At 42.2% G+C, this 21,877-nt stretch overlaps 2 protein-coding genes across 6 annotated transcripts in view; one reads left to right on the top strand and one right to left on the bottom strand.

The window, feature by feature from the left end:
- PPIB (peptidylprolyl isomerase B) overlaps positions 1-21,877 on the top strand; it is a 445,571-nt gene that overhangs the window by 127,496 nt on the left and 296,198 nt on the right. The window contains exon 1 of one of the 3 annotated variants that reach the window (XM_050796035.1): positions 1,099-1,103. The exons of the other annotated variants lie outside the window; for them this stretch is intronic. The gene's annotated coding sequence lies outside the window, so the exon portion shown is untranslated. Of the gene's footprint in view, positions 1-1,098; positions 1,104-21,877 lie in introns of those variants that run through there. 3 annotated transcript variants of the gene reach the window in all.
- The window catches only part of TRIP4 (thyroid hormone receptor interactor 4), a 101,598-nt gene that overhangs the window by 27,447 nt on the left and 52,274 nt on the right, over positions 1-21,877 (bottom strand). For all 3 annotated transcript variants that reach the window (XM_050795950.1, XM_050795952.1, XM_050795951.1), the window contains 5 exons: positions 21,493-21,708; positions 16,162-16,288; positions 10,668-10,855; positions 4,905-5,029; positions 3,428-3,519 (listed from right to left, as the gene is read on the bottom strand). In XM_050795950.1, the coding sequence (XP_050651907.1) occupies positions 3,428-3,519; positions 4,905-5,029; positions 10,668-10,855; positions 16,162-16,288; positions 21,493-21,708 (748 nt within the window). The remainder of the gene's footprint in view (positions 1-3,427; positions 3,520-4,904; positions 5,030-10,667; positions 10,856-16,161; positions 16,289-21,492; positions 21,709-21,877) is intronic.

Genomic DNA, 21,877 nt, shown 5'->3' with positions numbered 1-21,877 from the left:
CACCCAACCCAAAAGCTACAACTTTTAAAATTGATAAACTCTTTACTCAACAAATAAGACAAAAATTGGGCTAACATCAATTCTGAATAAATTAATATGCTACTCTTAAACACAGAAAAGAAACAGTGGAGGCCGGGCACAGTGGCTCACACCTGTAATCCCAGCACTTTGGGAGGTCAATGTGGGTGGATCACCTGAGGGCAGGAGTTCGAGACCAGCCTGACCAACATGGTGAAATCCTGCCTCTACTAAAAATACAAAAAAATTAGCCAGGTGTGCTGGTATGTGCCTGTAATCCCAGCTACTGAGGAGGGTGAGGCAAAAGAATCGCTTGATCCTGAGAGGCGGAGGTTGCAGTGAGCCAAGATCGTACCACTGCACTCCAGCCTGGGTGACAGAGTGAGACTCCGTCTCAAAAAAAAAAAAAAAAGAAAGAAACAGTGGAAAAAAGCTCCAGAAAAACCAACCATAGGGAAAATGTGTATGGGATTCCCATGTCTGATGAAGCCTAGTGGCTTCTGGCTTCTGTTATATTTTAATGTTACATATCAGAGACATTCATAAAGAGAGTTACCAGCACCTCTAGCTGGAAACATATGGGAGGATTCCTGCACTTCTACATGCTGTTTGAAGCAACCTCAGGACATGAGACAGAATATAAGTTCAAGGAGAAGTATCATGAAAAAGAGGTATCCTTCGGAAATCAACAAGACTTGTTTTAGTTAGATTTCTAATCCCTATAACCTTCATAATATTCCACAGATCAGGATTATAGTTTCCTACCCTTCTCTATACAAATTTGTGGCACAGAGAAGATTGGCTGTCTAGAGATTGAAATCATTTGACCTTGCATCAGGTGGTGGTTTGCTTGATCAATAGATGAGAAAATAAAGCAAGGCCCCTTGCCAAAAACCATCATCCACACTGCCAGATGCTCCTGGGTTCTCTTTTAGAATACAAATACATATCCCAGGAAGAAAACATAATGCAGTATGTTATACTAAGCTGTTAATGACTGTGAATCTCTAAAACTGTAAAGCCTACACCAGTGTAAGATATTTTTATAGTATTACTTCTAGACTGGGGGAAAAAAGGGAGGGGGGAGGAAGAAAGTAGACATTGAAAAAAATGGGCAAAAGGCTCAGAGGGATAGTGCGGGCACAAGAGTGTGGGGGATAGCCTCCAGGTGTCTATGGTTTTGCCTAGGTCTGGATCAGATACTAAGGGAAGAATAAAAGGCTGGAACTCAAAATTCACACCAAAATGTATGCATTGTACTCACACACATAATCAGAGGAGGCCGAGGAGGTAACTCACAAGGAAATGAAAGACATAAATCTAGAGGGATAACAAGTGTTAGTAAAAATCAGTGAGTAGGCTGGCCACAGTGGCTCACACCTATAATCAAAGCACTTTGGGAAGCTTAGGCAGGTGGTTCACTTGAGGCCAGGAGTTCAAGACCAGCTTGGCCAACATGGTGAAACCTTGTCTCTATTAAAAATACAAAAATTAGCTGGGCATGGTGGTGTGTGCCTGTAGTCCAAGCTACTGGGAGCCTGAGGTGGGAGGATCACTGAAGCCCAGGAGGCAGAGGTTGCAGTGAGCCAAGATTGGCACTCCAGCCTGGGTGACAGAGTGAGACCCAGTTTCAAAAAAAATAAATAAATAAAAATAAAGAATAAAGAATAGAGAAGGTAAAATGGCTGGGAACAGTAAAGGAAAACAGTAGACAGTAATAACAGTAATGAAAGGTAAGTAAGTCTGAGAAAGAGAATTTGCTGAGAAAAATGAAACCGAAGCTTTTTCTTCAGCACACTGGTGGAAACCCTATTATCTAAAGCAACTGTTCAAAGAACAGGAAAACCATACTGTTTGTGCTTCAAGGATGGACTTTTATTATTTTGGATTTCTGCTAGTTCTGAGTCTAAACTTAAAGGTCCTACATTTCAGGAATTTTCTAATTAAGTTAAAGTCTTTCAGCTCCCTCTGCTGTTCCAAAATGTACTTTAGTTATGTCAGTTCGATCTTTTTTTTTTTTTTTTTTTTTTTTGAGACAAGAGTCTCGCTCTGTCCTCCAGGCCTGAGTGTAGTGTCGTGATCGCGGCTCACTGCAATGTCCGCCTTCCGGGTTCAGGCGATTCTCCTGCCTCAGCCTCCCAAGTAGCTGGGACTATAAGAGCATGCCATCACACGCAGCAAATTTTTTTGTATTTGTAGTAGAGATGGGGTTTGACCGTGTTAGCCAGGATAGTCTTGATCTGACCTCATGATCTGCCCACCTTGGCCTCCCAAAGTGCTGGGATTACAGGCGTGAGCCACTGTGCCTGTTCTTTTTCTTTCTTTTTTTTTTTTTTTTTTTGAGACAGAGTCTTACTCTGTCACTCAGGCTGGAGTGCAGGGGCACAATCTCAGCTCATTGCAACCTCTGCCTCCTGGGTTCAAGCAATTCTCTTGCCTCAGCCTCCTGAGTAGCTGGGATTACAGGCATGCGCCACCACACCAGGCTAATTTTTGTATTTTTAGTAGAAGCGGGGTTTCACCATGTTGGCCAGGTTGGTCTGAAACTCCTGACCTCAACTGATCCACCCGCCTCGGCCTACCGAAGTGCTGGGATTGCAGGTGTGAGCCACTGCACCCGACCTATCAGTTCAATCTTCAGTGATAAAAATAAAAATATATAAATGCATACATATGTACATTCATAAATAAATACACATACCTCCTCCCAAATATGACACGGTCCTGGCAATCAGAGTCAAATACATTTGCCTATCATGAGTTCAATAGCCTGGACCAAAAGCTCCAGAATTAGCAATAACAGATCCCAGTATTCCCACCCCCCAATCAAAATGATTCAAGGGATAATCAAGGGTTTCTTCAAAAGAAGCAAGGTTTTGGTAAGGGACGAAGACCCTATATACTTGTTAACCGGACTGTGGCAATAGCTTTTTTTTCCCCCCCAGAAGGAATCTCACTCTGTCACCCAGGATGGAGTGCAGTGGCGGGACCTCAGCTCACTGCAACCTCCACCTCCTGGGTTCAAGCTATTCTCCTGCCTCAGCCTTTGGAGTAGCTGGGACTACAGGCGCCCACCACTACGCCCGGCTAAATTTTTGTATTTTTAGTAGAGACGGGGTTTCACCCTGTTACCAGGATGGTCTTGATCTCCTGACCTCGTGATCCGCCTGCCTCGGCCTCCCAAAGTGCTGGAATTACAGGCCTGAGCCACCGGCGCCCAGCCTGGAAATAGCTTTTTATACAGATATTTATATGCACCAAGCTGGGTGTGGTGGCTCACGCCTATACTCCCAGCACTTTTAAGAGGCCAAGGCAGGAGGATCACTTGATGCCAGAAGTTCAACACCAGCCTGGCCAACATGGCAAAACCCTGTCTCTATTTCAAAAAAAAAAAGTATTCTTTACTCACCTGCTCCTTAAATTGCTTCTGGGACAAGCAGTCAATTAGGTCCACACAGCCCAGAAGACAACCTGATGGATAGTCATTAGGAAATTCCACATCTGAATCAGGAATAACAAAAGGAGTGAATAAATTTCCTTCTTTGTGATCTTGGAACTCAGGAATCTGTTTTCAATTCTGAACAAACATTAATAACTTTTTCCATTATCTATTTGTAGACATAAGGTAAACAGTGAGATTTACTTGGCACAACTGTTTGCATTTTAGCAAAAAAATCTAGTGAGTGGCTCGCTTAGTGCACTATCCACATGTTAAGCTAGAAAAATTTTCCTTTGCCCTCATACCATCAGGGTTCAAGGACCCCACAAATTCATCCTAAAACAAATCGATTTACTATATGCCATTGGATCAGATTGGAGTTTGGCAGTGATGAGTTTTGGAAGCAAAGTAACGCAGTCACAGGTGACAAGAAAAACAAACAAACAAACATCAAAATGTGGTTAAAACCTTAAGAATGAATGTCTTTAAAACAAGCCAGTCATATTAATTGAAATAGAAGTGTGCTTTCAGGCCAGGCGCAGTGGCTTACACTTGTAACCCCAGCATTTTGGGAGGCCAAGACAGGCGGATCACTTGAGGTCAGGAGTTCAAGACCAGCCTGGCCAACGTGGTGAAACCCTGTCTCTACTAAAAATACAAAAAATTAGCTGGGTGTGGTGGCGGGCGCCTGTGGTCCCAGCTACTTGGAAGGTTGAGGCAGGAGAATCACTTGAACCTGGAAGGCGGAGGTTGCAGTGAGGAGAGATTGTACCACTGCACTCCAGCCTGGATTACAGAACAAGACTCTGTCTCAAAAAAAATAGAAAAGTGCTTTTAAGGAAGCATGAACTTTTTATTCCTAGTGATTCTTTGGGCCTCATTTCTTAAAAACCTTTAAAGATGGTTGTGTAGTTGTCCTTTTATTCTACCCTCAAAACAACTGTATGAGCTGGATAAGAGGAAGGAAAAACAGGATGCCCAAAGGTCAGAAGTCTTTTTAAGGATCCAAAGTTAGTATTCTTGGGGTGATTCCCAAAATACGTTGCTTAAGTCAATCAAGTTTGATGTGTCCAAATCCAATAGTAGGTGTCTATTTAGGCCACTCTCAATGAAAATTCCTATTTGTGGTTGTTCTTCCCAATGTAAGGATCTCAAGAGTTTACAGTAGTCATTTTAACTTTAGAGTAAAGAAGATGTTGATTTTCTCAGATAAAAAAATTAAAACTAGTTGATTTCTTGTGTTGGAAATTGATATTTTTATTTGCACTGTTCTGACAGATTAATGCTTTGAACGCTGTCAATGATTTTACCACTAAACAAACATATACAAAGATTAAAAGTCTCTTTTAACAAAGAAAAAGCCAAAGAAAGAAGGAAGTGAAAGAAGATGAACGTCAATGACTTCTCTCCACAAAGTAAAAGTGAAAGAAGAACACACGGCTCTTACCTTTCCCACGAAGAAGACGATATGTAGCCTGGAGTTCTGAGACTTCTTGAGGGGAGGGTTTTTTAGCTGTGGCTGCTATCCAAAGTCGTCCTCTGTGGGGGGTGTACCAGGATCTGCCCTCCACCCTTAAACAAATAAAAATTTAGTGGAAAGGATCTAAATTCTAGTTTCCTGGAATATCCCATAATATATAACAAATCCTATAGCAGATTATCCAGTTAAACCAAGAGGTCTATAGATGATGTCTTACCAAGAGGAATATCTTTTGTCAAAAACACTTTCCTCTGACAATACCTTTCGCTTGAGGATAAACTCTGTCCACTAATTTCTCCTCCATCAGAATAGCGACAAGTCATCTCTCTCAACTCCTGACTGCTTTTCACCTGATCCCTACAACTCAGATTTGGAGCCCTCACCAGTCTTGGTGCTTCTACAATACAAATCCTATATTTTCAAGGCATATAGTCATATCAGAGATATGGAAATCCTTGCCCTTGAGTCAAAGGCTAACCTTTCCCTAGAAGATTAGTTGATTTGTTCTCCAACCTGATGGAAAAATCCTCACCTACACATAACTCCCAAGAATGTAACTTTTTATTTATTATTTAAAATAATTTAAGTAAATAAAAATGCTTATCTTTACTCTTTCAGTTAGAACCACACCCATTTCCTTTTTTTTTTTTTTTTGAGACGGAGTCTCGCTCTGTCGCCAGGCTGGAGAGCAGTGGCGCGACTTCGGCTCACTGCAACCTCCGCCTCCCGGGTTCAAGTGATTCTCCTGCCTTAGCCTCCTGACTAGCTGGGACTATAGGCACCCGCCACCACGCCCAGCTAATTTTTTTATTTTCAGTAGAGACGGGATTTCACCATGTTGGTCAGGATGGTCTCGATCTCTTGACCTCGTGATCTGCCTACGTTAGCCTCCCAAAGTGCTGGGATTACAGGCGTGAGCCACCGCACCCAGCCCGATTTGCATTTTTAAATTGTATTCAGGGTTTTCTTTGTGGATTATTAAACAACTTGTGAAACAGTTTGAAAGAACCTGTAAGGAGAATAACAGAATGCATTCAGGAGAACTTAATTGCTAATTGCTACTTTCCAAGGTGTTACAAAAAGATGTTTCTCTTTCCCCTCCCATCAAATTAAATAAAGTACCTTGATAATATATCCCTCTTATCCCATTCTTATAATGGAAAATGGGGTTATGAATTTTTCATATCCTTGGTTTCCCAACATAGATAAATTGGAAGAGTGCCAGGCACATAGTAGGTGCACGATATTGGAAATGGACCAATGTATATTTTCCCTCTAGGCCAAATAACCTGAAGAATTACTGGGAAAATGGTCCCACAAATGTGGCAAATCCACCTCCCTTATTTCTGTGGGATTAAAATAAAGTGACTGTGCACTAGATGCTGCTCATTCTGTTCGCTTCTGTGAGAAAATTTGAGTAACAGATCCAAATAGGATGAGAGAAATGTAAACACTCTGATTCCCTTAGCAGAAGGCAAGTTGTTTAGTTTTCTACTTTGGAAAAGCAAGACACCTAAATTGCAGAAAACTCTATGAGAAGAACAGACATCTAAGGGTTTGATCATCCTGAAGCAGAAGCGGACTCCCATGCACTTGTTCTAATGGCATTTACAGACATGAACTATGAAACAATTAGGAGCCAAAGCAAGAAAACCTGACCTTCAAGAGGGGAGATAAGGTGTAGTGCACCTTAACAATATAGAGAAATGGCATCTAATAGTGAAACTACCAAAGTAGAAATTATTATGCCTAAATGCTGATTATCATTTGTCTTTAAGGAAAGTAGAGAAATGTCTGCAGCCTGAACAGTAGAGAGGAAAGAGCACTCTGAAAACCAGAACTCTAGTTCCATTTCTGTCATTAACTAGCTTCATATTTCAGGGCAATCTATTTTACCTTTGCCCGCTTCAGTATCCTCATTTGTCAAAGACTATAATAATACTGGCCTAATCTATAGTCATATCTTGCTTAACAATGGGAATATGTCCTAAGAAATGTGTCTTTAGGCAATTTCATCAGCTGAACTTACACAAACCTAGATGGTATAACCTACTACACACCAAGGCTATGGTATAGCCTCTTGCTTTTTTTTTTTTTTGAGACCGAGTCTCACTCTGTCACCCAGACAATCTAGGCTCACTGCAGCCTCCACCTCCTGGGTTCAAGCAATTCTCCTGCCTCAGCCTCCCGAGTAGCTAGAATTACAGGCACACGCCACCACGCCCAGCTAATTTTTGTATTTTTAGTAGAAATGGGGTTTTGCCATGTTGGCTAGGATGGTCTTGAACTCCTGAACTCAGGTGATCTACCCACCTTGGCCTCCCAAAGTGCTGGGATTATAGGCGTGAGCCACCGTGTCTGGCAGCCTCTTGTTCTTAAGTTACAAACTTGTACAGCATGTTACTGTACAGAATACTGTAGGCAACTGGAACACAGTGGTAACTATTTGTATATGTAAATACATCTAGACATAGAAAAGGTACAGTAAAGGCTGAGCACGGTGGCTCATGCCTGTAATCCCAACACTTTAGGAGGTGGAGGCAGGTGGATCACTTGAGATCAGGAGTTTGAGACCAGCCTGGCCAACAGGGCAAAACCCCATCTCTACTAAAAATACAAAAATTAGCCAGGTGTGGTGGTGCACGTCTGTAATCCCAGCTACTCGAGAGAATGAGGCAGGAGAATGCTTGAACCTGGAAGGCAGAGGTTGCAGCAAGCCAAGATCATGCCACTGCACTCCAACCTGGGCAACAGAGCAATATCCTATCTAAAAAAAAAAAAAAGAAAAGAAAAGAAAGAAAAGAAAAGAAAAGGAGGTACCGTAAAAAAATAAGGGATTATAATTTTTTTTTTCAGCTGGAGTCCTCCTCTGTCACCCAGGCTGGAGTGCAATGGCGCAATCTTGGCTCACTGCAACCTGCACCTCCCAGGTTCAAGAAATTCTCCTGCCTCAGCCTCCCGAGCAGCTGGGATTACAGGCATGCACCACTATGCCTGGCTAATTTTTTTTTTTTTTTTTTTTTTTTTTTTTGAGACGGAGTCTCGCTCTGTCTCCCGGGCTGGAGTTGCAGTGGCCGGATCTCAGCTCACTGCAAGCTCCGCCTCCCGGGTTCACGCCATTCTCCTGCCTCAGCCTCCCGAGTAGCTGGGACTACAGGCGCCGCCACCTCGCCCGGCTAGTTTTTTGTATTTTTTAGTAGAGACGGGGTTTCACCATGTTTACCAGGTTGGTCTCGATCTCCTGACCTCGTGATCCACCCGTCTCGGCCTCCCAAAGTGCTGGGATTACAGGCTTGAGCCACCGCGCCCGGCCAGCCTGGCTAATTTTTATATTTTTAGTAAAAAAGGGGTTTCACCATGACCTTGTGATTCGCCTGCCTCGGCCTCCCAAAATGCTGGAATTACAGGCGTGAGCCACCATGACCAGCCAGTATTATAATCTTATGGGACCACTGTTGCACATGTGTTCCATTACTGATTGAAAAGTTGTTATGCAGCACATGACTGTATTTCACAGAGCTACTGCTTTGAAAACTAAAATCCTATTTAAATATAAGGTATTTTTACTGTTATGAGTTGGGACATTGCCAGGCATATAAAATTCTAATTGAAAAAAGTAAGAAATGGCCTGGCACAGTGGCTCACGCCTCTAATCCCAGAACTTTGGGAGGCTGAGGTGGGCAGATCACGAGATCAGGAGATCCGAGACCATCCTGGCTAACATGATGAAACCCCGTCTCTACTAAAAATAAAAAAAAAAAAAAAAAATTTGCTGGGTGTGGTGGCGGGCACCCATAGTCCCAGCTACTCAGGAGGCTGAGGCAGGAGAATGGTGTGAACCTGGGAGGTGAAGCTTGCAGTGAGCCGAGATCGCGCCACTGCACTCCAGCCAGGGTGACAGAGCGAGACTCCATCTAAAAAAAAGAAAAGAAATAAGAAGGGAAAGAAATATGTTGTAATGATAAGTGAAAGAAAAAAACACAAACATATATATCATACTCTCATCATTTAACAATTTACACAAGAAAAATAGAAACAGCCTGGCGCAGTGGCTCACGCCTGTAATCCCAGCACTTTGGGAGGCTGAGGCAGTCAGATCACCTGAGTTTGGGAGTTTGAGACCAGCCTGACCAACATGGAGAAACCTCATCTCTACTAAAAATACAAAATTTGCCGGGCATGGTGGCGCATGCGTGTAATCCCAGCTACTCAGGAGGCTGAGGCAGGAGAATGACTTGAACCCAGGAGGTAGAAGTTGCAGTGAGCTGATACCACACCATTGCACTACAGCCTGGGAAACAAGAGTGAAACTTGGTCTCAAAAAAAAAAAGAAAAGAAACCAGGCACAGTGGCTTACACCTGTAATCCCAGCACTTTGGGAGGCCAAGGTGGGCGGATCACGGTATCAGGAGTTCGAGACCAGCCTGGCCAACATGGTGAAACCCCATCTCTACTAAAAATACAAAAATTAACCAGGCGTGGTGGCAGGCACCTGTAATCCCAGCTACTTGGGAGGCTGAGGCGGGAGAATTGCTTGAACCTGGGAGGCGGAGGTTGCAGTGCGCCGATATCGGACCACTGCACTCCAGCCTGGGTGACAGAACAAGACTCCGTCTCAAAAAATAAATAAATAAATAAAATAAAAACAGAAACACTCCAAAATGCTAATAACAGCAGTTTCTTGGTGTGGGACTACAGGTAATCTTTCTTTTTCTAGCTACTTTTCTGTGCTTTACAGTTTTCCATTTACATGTATAATAAAAGCCAAGAAAAACACTTTTTAAAAACTGAATTAAGAAAAAAACATGCCGGGCGTGGTGGCTCATGCCTGTAATCCCAGCACTTTGGAAGGCCAAGGCAGGCGGATCACGAGGTCAGGAGATCGAGACCATCCTGGCTAACACAGTGAAACCCTGTCTCTACTAAAAATACAAAAAATCATCCGGGCGTGGTGCTGGGTGCCTGTAGTGCCAGTTACCTGGGAGGCTGAGGCAGGAGAATGGCGTGAACCTGGGAGGCAGAGGTTGCAATGAGCTGAGACCACGCCACTGCACTCCAGCCTGGGCGACAGAGTGAGACTCCATCTCAAATAAAAAAAGGAAAAAACACAAGACACCACGGAATAGTAAGCTATTAAATATTATCATCAGTAACAGGTGTAACTCAGCTCTATAATACCTCTACTTATCTCAATTTCCCCTACTTTTGTAGAAAAGGATTTTGTGATAAAACAGTTTCTCAATATTATTAGCCAGATTAATAGTTAGATATATGGACAGGAAAATAAAATCAGTTATGCTGGTATCTTAATAAGTAAATAGGCATCAAAACTATGTTTCAAATAGGATCAAATTATTAAGGTTGCTGAGTAGTATATTACAAAGACAAAACCAAGAGAAGGTTTTTCAATAGATTTCCCTCCAAAGATGAAAAAATTAGTCTTCTATCTTTGTTATGACTTGGTTTCTTACCATTTTTAAGCTCAGTTTGTTTTTTAAGCTAATCAGTACAAAAACTAACACTATATTTGTCAATTTAAATGTTTTAAAATTAATTTTAAAATATACTACTACCAAGTCAGTAACATGAATATGATGTTCAAAGTTCTATTTATTGACGAGTGTTATAACTCATCACCAGATTGAGGAAAACTAATTTCAATCCGTATTTCTAAATTAAATTTATGTCACTCTAAGATCTTCCACTGCCCAGATTCATTTTTATTCTTACCTTTTAATCCCTCTGACAAGCAGAGAAGCCCAGGGCTGATGTATAGAGAGGCACCAGCCACCATCAAAGCCTTCCTGAAATTCTTGATCCTGGATTCGCAACTGGTGCTGAAGCGAGTTGAACTCTAGTCCCAATCCTGAAGAACGGAAAGCCTTCTTCTGTGAGGCTGCACCTGTGTGGTCAACCCACTACACAGAAAAACAAACATACAGTTCTGTCTTGTAAGGCAAGAATCTGGGGTAGGTAGACAAAATGAAGCGAATGCTAATAATGAGGAAATCATACTGAGAACATTTTTCTTTTTTCTTTTTTTTTGAGACGGAGTCTTGCTCTGTCGCCCAGGCTGGAGTGCAGTGGCGCGATCTCGGCTCACTGCAAGCTCCGCTTCCCGGGTTCACACCATTCTCCTGCCTCAGCCCCCCAAGTAGCTGGGACTACAGGCGCCCGCCATCACGCCTGGCTAAGTTTTTGTATTTTTAGTAGAGACGGGGTTTCACCGTGTTAGCCAGCATGGTCTTGACCTCCTGACCTCGTGATCCGCCCACCTCGGCCTCCCAAAGTGCTGGGATTACAGGCTTGAGCCACCGTGCACGGCCATATTGGGAACATTTTTCTTAGAAAAATATATCCCAGGCTGGGCATCGTGGCTGTTCCCAATATGGCCTGGCACAGTGGCTCACGCCTGTAATCACGGCACTTTGGGAGACCAAGGCGGGTGGATCACGAGGTCAGGAGATTGAAACCATCCTGGCTAACACGGTGAAACCCCGTCTCTACTAAAAATACAAAAAATTAGCCGGGCGTGGCGGCGGGCGCCTGTAGTCCTAACTACTGGAGAGGCGGAGGCAGGCGAATCATTTGAACCCAGAAGGTGGAAGTTGCAGTGAGCCCAGATCCTGCCATTGCACTCCAGCCTGGGCAAGAGAGTGAGACTCTGTCTCAGAAAAACCACAACAACAAAAAATGAAAAATATATCCCATCTTTATCTGAAATAGGCCAAAAGGGTAGAGATAGTATAAATTCAGTAGAAGTCTCAGGTATAACAAGGCCCATCTTAAAGAATAATTAGAATGTTGAAATCTCCATACAATGCTTACTAATTCCAGCAACAGCACAAATATCAGAGCAAAAGAGTTATAATTATTTCCACTTTATACTTAATGATTCATACTTGGCTCTGGGTAATTTTTCAATAGAATTCTGTGAGCTAAATGAAGGTTCAACATTTTGATCCACAATTCTGCACGTGCTTAGGGGCAGTGTCACATGCTGGCACCATGACAAAGCCAAACAGATGCTGTCAGGTCAGAGGCAGCAGTTCTGACTACTGGATGCATGAAATACTCTCTTACCCTGAAATGAAGAACTTGTCTCCTGAAAGAGAGGATGTAGGACTACCAAAACAGGGCTCCCGTCATATAAAAAGAATAGAGAATTATAAGGTACAGGTAATTACAGAAGAGTGAAGAGTTTTGGCTACAGTTCAGACAGAGAATGGCAAAGGTTAATGTTTCTTCCAGAGCAACAATACCATGTGCTCCAAAATTAAAATTTAAAAATAAAGGCAATTAGCATGATAATATTTGGGGTTATCTTAATTTTTAAAAATTGAATAATTTTTAAAGCTGGATACAGTGATGCATGCCTGTAGCTTCACTAGCTACTCAGAAGGTGAGGCAGGAGGATCACTTGAGCCCATAAGTTCAAGGCCAGCCTGGGCAACATGGTGAGATCCTGTGTCTTTAAAAATAATATGGGGCCGGGAGCAGTGGCTCGTGCCTGTAATCCCAGCACTTTGGGAGACTGAGGCGGGCAGATCATGAGGTCAGGAGATCAAGACCATCTCGGCTAACACAGTGAAACCCCGTCTCTACTAAAAATACAAAAAAAGTTAGCCGGGTGTGGTGGCGGGCACCTGTACTACCAGCTACTTGGGAGGCTGAAGCAGGAGAATGGCGTGAACCCAGGAGGCGGAGCTTGCAGTTAGCCGAGATCGTGCCACTGCACTCCAGCCTGGGTGACAGAGTGAGACTATGACTAAAAAAAATAATAATAATAAAACAAAAATAATAATAAGGGCCAGGCATGATGGCTGATGTCTGTAATCCCAGCACTTGAGGAGGCCAAGGCAGGAGGATTACTTGAGCCCAGGAGTTTAAGACCAATCCGGGCAACAAGGCGAAACTCCTTCTCTACAAAAAATATATAAATTAGTAAGGTATGATGGCACGTGGCTACTCTAGTCTGAGCCACTTGAGAAGCTGAGATGGGAGGATCTCTTGAGAGATGTAATCATACCACTGCACTCTTGCCTGGATGACAGAACAATATCCTGTCTCAAAAATACATACATACATATGAAAATATAATAACTTACAGGAAAAAACTTCAAGTGGTAGTCAAAACCCTAGGCAATCATTTAACCCCTAAAGATTTCAGTTTTTCCAACTAGAAAAGGATGAAGTTGGACTAAATGAATTTCTAAGGATCTTTCGGCCATACAATTTTATGATTCTTGTCAATTATGGCATATCTTAAAAATACACATTGTTACAAATTAAATACACATTTATTGAGTACTTAACTGTGAAAAGCACATTAACTAGGGAGACATAAAATATGAAAAAGATGCGGTTCTTGATTGCAAGGAACTTAAAGCCTAGTGGAAGACAGACACATAAATAACTATTCAAAACATAAGGCAGAATTGACTACATATTAAATAGGAGATAGAAGTTCTTACAGAGGACCAAAGAGGAAAAAGAATTGATCCACTATAGGGTAAATAATTTATTTTACAAAAATTTTTTTCAGACACTGTCTTGCTCTATTGCCCAGGCTGGTCTTGACCTCTTGGCTTCAAGTGATCCTCCCACCTCGGCCTCCCAAAATGCTAGGATTATAGATGTCAGCCACCACACGTGGCTGGAAATAAATAATTTCATAAAATGTTAGTATGTGAACAATCTTGAGGCCCAAATTATTTTTTCTATTTCTACTACAGCTATTGCCTCTAATTACACTGCCACTTTCCTAAATTAATTCCTCATTATCTTTCAATAATACTATTAAAGAATCTGCCAGCAGGTATCTTCATCTACATTTTTAGTCTTTATTTTAAGATGATAATTATTTTTTTTTTTAGAGATGGGATCTCACTGTGTCATCCAGGCTGGAGTGTAGTGGCTTAATCATAGCTCACTGCAGCCTCCAACTCCTGGGCTCAAGTGATCCTCCCACCTCAGCTTCCCAAGTATCTGGGACTATAGATGTGTATCACTATGTCTCAGGCCCAGCTCCCACTTTTGGTCTTTAAATAACTCTCTACTGCCCCACTAGTGCTATAATACTAATTTGGGCTTGCATCATCTTTCCATGGTGCTATTGCAATGACTTCCTTGGCAATTTCTCAGCTTCTAATCTTACTTACTCTTCCTTCCAATTCATTCTCTACGTAGGCATAGAAGCCATGCCAATCTTCTGTTAAAATTCTTCCAGAACCCTTCTTTGCCTACTTTAGGACAAAACCTAAACTCATTAGCATAAGATAAAAAATCTTTCATGATCAGATGTTGCTTACTGTACTGGGTTGAGTAGTATCCCCCCAAAATCAATGTCCACCTAGATGGAATCTGTGAATACAACCTTACTTGGAAATAGTCTTTACAGATGTAATCAGTTTAAGATGAGGTTATATTGGATTATAGTAGGCCCTAAATCCAATGACTTGTATCCTTGTAAGAGGAGAGGGCACACAGTGACAGAGACACACACAGGGAAGTCTATGTGAAGACAGAGGCAGAGATTAGAGTGATGAGCTACAAGGCCAAAGACACCTAGAGCCACCAGAAGCTTCAAGAGGTAAGGAAGCATTCTCCTGTAAAGCCTTCGGAGGGAATGTAGTCTTTTCAACACCTTGATTTCCGGCTTTTAGTCCCCAGGTGTGGGAGAATAAATTTCTGTTGTTTTAGGTCACCTAGTTTGTGGTACTTTGTTACAGCAGCCCTGGGAAACTAATACACTTACCAGTCCATAACAATAGTTAATTATTTGTGATTCCCCAAACCTGCAATGCTCTTAAGCTGCTAAGCCTTTGTACGTGTTGTACCTTCTGCCTGGAATTCCCTCTCCAGATTTGTGTGCTTGGAAATTCCTATATCTATATCCCATGTTTTTATGTATACAAGCCCTTGTTCCTACAATTCATTCTGCCTGCAATTTTTTTCTCCACCATTCCCAAACATATATTTTTCTCAAATATTTACTTTTTTTTTTTTTGAGACAGGGTCTCTCTCTGTCGCCCAGGCTGGAGTGCAGTGGCATGATCATAGTTCACTGCAACCTCTGCCTCCTGGGCTCAGGTGATTCTCCCGACTCAGCCTCCTAAGTAGCTGGGACTACAGGCACCACGCCACCATGCCCAGCTAATTTTTGTATTTTTAGTAGAAACAGGGTTTCGCCATGTTGCTCAGGCTGGTCTAGAACTCCCAGGCTCAAGCAATCTGCCCGCCTCGGCCTCCCAAAGTGCACCTGGTGAATACTTACTTTTAATGAATGCCAGCTTCCCTATAAAACCCATTGACTGCCCTCAGCTAGCAGTAGTCTCCTGCTCCTCCGGATTTCCACAGCACTTAATACTTATACTCTATTAGCATTTATTAGAGCTGCTTACATAGATCTTTATCCCTACTAGTTTGTGAGTTATTTGAGGATAGAATCAGTGTCTGCTTGATCACTTATTATTGTGCTTATCCATAGTAGAGTTTCAATATACTGGATGGTAAAACAAAGGATAATGATAATGAGTGAACTGATAAATTAATTTAAAACACCACTCTATGGGACTACCCATATTCTATAAAAGATAAAGAGACCAGGCGCATTGGCTCACGTCTGTAATCCCAGCACTTTGGGAGGCCGAGGCAGGTGGATCGTGAGGTCAGGAGATCTAGACCATCCTGGCTAACACGGTGAAAACTCCGTCTCTACTAAAAAATACAAAAAATTAGCCGGGCATGGTGGCGGGCGCCTGTAGTCCCAGCTACTCAGGAGGCTGAGGCAGGAGAATGGCGTGAACCCGGGAGGCGGAGCTTGCAGTGAGCCGAGATCGCGCCACTGCACTCCAGCCTGGGTGACAGAGTGAGACTCCGTCTCAAAAAAAATAACATAACATAACATAACATAACATAACATAACATAACATAACAAAATAAAATAAAATAAAAACATTAACAAAACGACCACGGTATTTTTGTCTAAATTTCTATAGTACTTAACAAAACTCTTTCTTGGGAAACACTTGGAAGATAAAACAAGTCAATTTGTCAGAAGTACTACAATAAAAATGGAAAAAACGTGGGCCAGAGAATGAGGTTGGCAGGTGTGTTGAGACAGCTGATTGGTATCTAAAGTCTATGAAATATACATACTTAAAAGAAGGCAAATTTAGGGCCAAACTTCTCTTATTAACAGTTAGAGCAAAGGTCCACTAACCTGGGGAGGGGACTGGTACATGTTGGGATTTACCAGAACTCCCAAAGGCTCTTCAGAAGATCTATCCAATTTGGTCAGTGGCTGGTTCAAGGTTCCATTGGCAATGGCCTGTATTGTCTCATCTAGTCTGTGATAATAAACCAAAAGGATGCAACAGTTGGTAATGTTCTATGCTCAGAATGTCCTTACCACCAACATAAAATGCTTTAATAGTAATAAAATTTGGAATATAAAGAGGAGTCTATGGATGACCTTCCCTACTCCCTACTCCAACCCCTTCTCATACCAAAAACCCTAAGGAATATGAGTTAATAAATGTTCTAGAATGTCCAGGCACAGTGGCTCACTCCTGTAATTCCAGCACTTTGGGAGGCCAAGGTGGGTGGATCACAAGGTCAAGAGATTGAGACCATCCTGGCCAATATGGTAAAACCCCGTCTCTACTAAAAATACAAAAATTAGCTTAGCATGGTGGCACATGCCTGCAGTCCCAGCTACTCGGGAGGCTGAGGCAGGAGAATCACTTGAAACTGCAAGGAGGAGGTTGCAGTGAGCCAAGATTGTGCCACTGTACTCCAACCTGGGCAATAGAGCGAGATTCTGTCTCAAAAAATAAAATAAAATAAAGTTCCAGAATACCAAGAAAATACACAAGGCACACTACAGTCATTCACCTGCTCAACAAGATCATTAAACAGGCCAAGACCAGAAAAGCTGCCTAGAGGTCAGGAGTGGTGGCTCATACCTATAATTCCAACACTATCATAGGCCAAAGAGGGAGGATCACTTGAGGCCTGGAGTTTGAGACCAGCTTGGGCAACATAGAGAGCCTGGTTCTACAAAAAAATAAATTAGCTGGGCGTGGTGGCTCACACCTGTAGTCTCAGCTACTTGGGAAGATGAGATGGGAGGATCTCTTGAGCCCAGGAGTTCGAGGTGCCACTGCCCTCCAGCTTGGGCAACAGTCAGTAAGGCCCTGCCACAAAAAGAAAAAAAAAAAAAAAAAAGTTGCCTAGGAATACCCTGACCCACAGAAGAGTATTCTATGGCAGCTCATCTTCTCAATACAACCTATACAGTTATTCCTCTGCCTACTCAGCAGTCCTTTCTCCACTCCTGCTCACTGGTCTGCATTCTATCTTTGCTTGAAGGCTCAGAAGTTATAAAGAGGTACCCTACTGGCCCAGCACAAAAATGCTTAATCCTTTCTCTAAGGTCCTATATTACCTACTATCTAAACAACCATTGGATATATCCCATGTTATCCCGTGCCTATGATGTTGGCACTGGATATCTGGCTCTAAACCTATAAAAGAATGTGATGATTTTCATTTAAAGATTGTGGAAACCTACTGGTTAGTTAGTAAGAGATCATAAGCCCTGAAGGAACCCTATCTTAATTCATTCTATAGCTGTACAGTACTTGCTACTCTATCAATGCTCCTGTTGGATGCTTGACAAACGTTTGTGGATAACAATAATAATTCTGAGGCACACCATAATGAAAAGCTTCAACTAACGGGAAAGGCTAAACTTGACCTTCAGTTCAATTCAATATATGTTGTTAGGAATATCTCATATGTAAGGCAGCTTAAAAGGTGGAGAAGATACTGTTCCTGCCTTCAAGAGGCTTTCTTTTTTGTTTTTTTTTTAAGAGGCTTTCGATCCAAGTGGCAGATTTAAGACAGCCGTACAGATGATGAATCATACATGAGGGGATGTAATAATTACCATGAAACAGGCACAATCTGTTTAGTGGTTATTATTCCTTCATCCAACATGTTGTATCATGTAGGTTCAAGGGAGAGGTAGGTATGTGAAATGCAAAGATTGGGGGAGGAATTTCCAAACCAAGGAAAAATCAGAAACAAAGGTCTGAAGCTTTTAAAAAGTACAAGAATTTTTGCCGGGCGCGGTGGCTCACGCCTGTAATCCCTGCACTTTGGGAGGCCGAGGCGGGCAGATCACGAGGTCAGGAGATCGAGACCATCCTGGCTAACACGGTGAAACCCCGTCTCTACTAAAATACAAAAAATTAGCCAGGCGCGGTGGCGGGCGCCTGTAGTCCCAGCTACTCGGAGGCTGAGGCAGGAGAATGGCCAGAACCCGGGAGGCGGAGCTTGCAGTGAGCCGAGATGGTGCCACGGCACTCCAGCCTGGGCGACAGAGTGAAGACTCCGCCTCAAAAAAAAAAAAAAAAAAAAAAAAAAAAGAATTTTTATGATGAGGTGAGTCTAAAATAGGGTGGGGACAATGAGGTCTGAAAGAGGGGAATAGATTTGACACAGTATAATGATAAGTATATCCAGAACTCTAGAATCTATAAAATAAATAATAAAAAGCAAATGAACACATTTTTAGAACACTCAAACTTACTAGCATACAACTAAAGCAAAGGAATGTGAATAAAAATTAGAATGAAATATCATTTTTCATGTCTCAGAATGGCAAATATTTTTTAAACATCTTTGACAAGGGAAAATGAAATTGTTATATTGATATCTGGTGTGTAGCTGATAAGTCAAAGAATGCACAATTTAAATATTATCTTCTAAAAAGTTGTAACTTTTTTGTTTATGTATTTATGTTAATAGACTTTTCTTTTTTTTTTTTTGAGACGGAGTCTCGCTCTATCTCCCAGGCTGGAGTACAGTGGCCCGATGATGGCTCACTACCACCTCCACCTCCTGGGTTCAAGCGATTCTCCTGCCTCAGCCTCCCGAGTAGCTGGGACTACAGGTGTCCGCCACCACTCCTGGCTAACTTTTGTATTTTCAGTAGAGACGGGGTTTCACCATATTGGCCAGGCTGGTCTCGAACTCCTTGACCTTGTGATCTGCCCGCCTCGGCCTCCCAAAGTGCTGGGATTACAGGCTTGAGCCACCGCACCCGGCCTAATAGACTTTATTTTTAAGGTGGGGTCTCAATATGTTGCCCAGGCTGGTCTTGAACTCCTGGCCTCAAGTGATCCTCCCACTTTGGCCTCCCAAAGTGCTGAAATTACAGGTGTGAGCCACTGCACCCAGCCTTAGGTTTTATTTTTTAGATCAGTTTTAGGTTCAGAGCAAAACTGAGAAGAATATACAGAGGTTATCCACATTCCCCAAGACCTCCCAAATACATAGGCTCCACCATTATTAGCATCCCTCACCAGAGTGGTACATTTGTTACAACTGATCAACCTACACTGACACATCATTAGCACCCAAAAGCCATGGTTTACATTAGCGTTCACTCCTGGTGTTGTACAATTTATGGGTTTGGACAAATTTATTTTTATTTTTATTTTTTTTTATTTTTTGAGACGGAGTGTCGCTCTGTCGCCTGGGCTGGAGTGCAGTGGCCGGATCTCAGCTCACTGCAAGCTCCACCTCCCGGGTTTACGCCATTGTCCTGCCTCAGCCTCCCGAGTAGCTGGGACTACAGGCGCCCGCCACCTCGCCCGGCTAGGTTTTTTTTTGTATTTTTTAGTAGAGACGGGGTTTCATCATGTTAGCCAGGATGGTCTCGATCTCCTGACCTCATGATCTGCCCGTCTCGGCCTCCCAAAGTGCTGGGATTACAGGCTTGAGCCACCGCGCCCAGCCGATAAATTTATAATGACATATATTTACCATTATAATTACATACAGAGTAGTTTCACTGCCTTAAAAATCTTCTCTGTGCTCCTTCTATTTATTCCTCCCTCTCTTCTAATCCCTGGAAACTACTGAATAGTTAAAATCCTACAGTATGTAGGCTACACCATTTTAATACTCCCATTCACAGTAACAGAATATCCCCATTTTCCTATATCCACACAATATGCAGTATTTTTTTTAAAAAAATTTAAGCCAAATTTGATGCACAAAAAAAAACTGATACATTATGTTTTTAAATCTGTATTTCCTGATGGCTAGTTGAACATCTTTTCAAATGTTATTGGCTATTTGTACATCCCCACTTGTAAATTGTTTGTTCTTAGTTTTTGTCCATTTTTCTGCTGGAGTTTTTGGTTGTTTTCTTTTAATTTGCTAGAGTTCTTACTTATATAGTATGGATATTGCTCCTTTGACTGTTAAAACTACTTAAAATACTTTCTTCCAACTTGGTACTGTCTTTTTATTTAAAATATCTTATACAGGCATGACTTCAGGATTTTGTATCTTGCTTCGGAAGAGCTTTATCACACCAAGACTATAATTATATTCTCCTATGATTCTGTATTTCTTTCTGATCCCTTTTATATATATATATATATATATTTTTTTTTTTTTTTTTTTTGAGACGGAGTCTTGCTCTGTCACCCAGGCTGGAGTGCAGTGGCCGGATCTCAGCTCACTGCAAGCTCCGCCTCCCGGGTTCACGCCATTCTCCTGCCTCAGCCTCCCGAGTAGCTGGGACTACAGGCGCCTGCCACCACGCCCGGCTAGTTTTTTTGTATTTTTTTAGTAGAGGCGGGGTTTCACCGTGTTAGCCAGGATGGTCTCGATCTCCTGACCTTGTGATCCGCCCGTCTCGGCCTCCCAAAGTGCTGGGATTACAGGCTTGAGCCACCGCGCCCGGCCCCCCTTTATATTATTTATATTTAACTCTGTAGTGAAACTTATTACAGCATCATAGAATGGTTTGAGGTAGAGACATTACCTAGATTTTTTTCCAAACAGGCAATTATTCCAAAAAACAATTTTAATTATTTCTTTAGCGATTAAAAATGTTAGCTTTATTGATTACTAAACTCACATATATATATACACACACCCGTGCACACATACACACGCAATGTAAACATACCAATCTCTTTCTGGATTCTGTTTCATTAACCTATTTCTGTGCCCAAACTATATCTCATTGTTTAAATAATTTTTTTTTGCTGGGCACAGGGACTCATGCCTATAATCCCAGCAACTTGGGAGGCTGAGGCAGGTGGATCACTTGAGGTTAGGAGTTTGAGACCAGCCTGGCCAACATGGTGAAAACCTGTCTTTACTAAAAATACAAAAATTAGCTGGGCATGGTGGCACGCACCTGTAATCCCAGCTACTCAAGGGGCTGAGGTAGGAGAATGGCTTGAACCCGGGAGCGGAGGTTGCAGTGAGCCAAGATCGGGTCACTGTGCTCCAGCCTGGGCAACAAAGGGAGACTCCATCTCAAAAAAAAACCTACAAAAATCAGTAATTATCTGGTAGGAGTGTTCATTTAAAAACTTTTTCTTAGCTATTCTTACATGCTTCCTATTCCAAATAAACACATTTTTTAAATCAACAAAAATAAAAGATCCACTAGAAAGGGAAAATCCTTTATGGTCAACCTATTCCTTCTTTGACACCCTTCCTAGTGCTGCTCACTCACCTGCTATGATATTCCACTAGTGAATTTTCTTCTTCCAGGATCTTCCTTCCTGCAAAGTCAATGGTGACCTTCTTAGAAAGTCGAGAGGCGTGTCGAAGTTCTCTCAGCTCCTCCTCTCGCTTCTGCAAGGTTTCCCGCTCAAGTTTGGACAACCATTGGTTAGAATCACTGGCAAAGTAATCTGACTCATCATCAATGACTTGGGTCCTTCGAATACTGAGAAAAAGGGAACACATGGTAATTAGGTCATCTGTTGACAAATAAGGACCGATTATTGGAAAACAGTTTCAAGGTAGCTTAATATCTCAAATATATTCCAAAATCAAGTCAAGCTCTGCATATGTTTTATTTCCAGTGTAGGCTCAGCTCTTAGAACTTATCTCAA

The sequence above is a fragment of the Macaca thibetana genome, chromosome 7 (genome assembly GCF_024542745.1).
Source record: "Macaca thibetana thibetana isolate TM-01 chromosome 7, ASM2454274v1, whole genome shotgun sequence".
Lineage (NCBI taxonomy): Eukaryota > Metazoa > Chordata > Mammalia > Primates > Cercopithecidae > Macaca > Macaca thibetana.
This window is presented reverse-complemented; position numbering and strand designations above follow the sequence as displayed.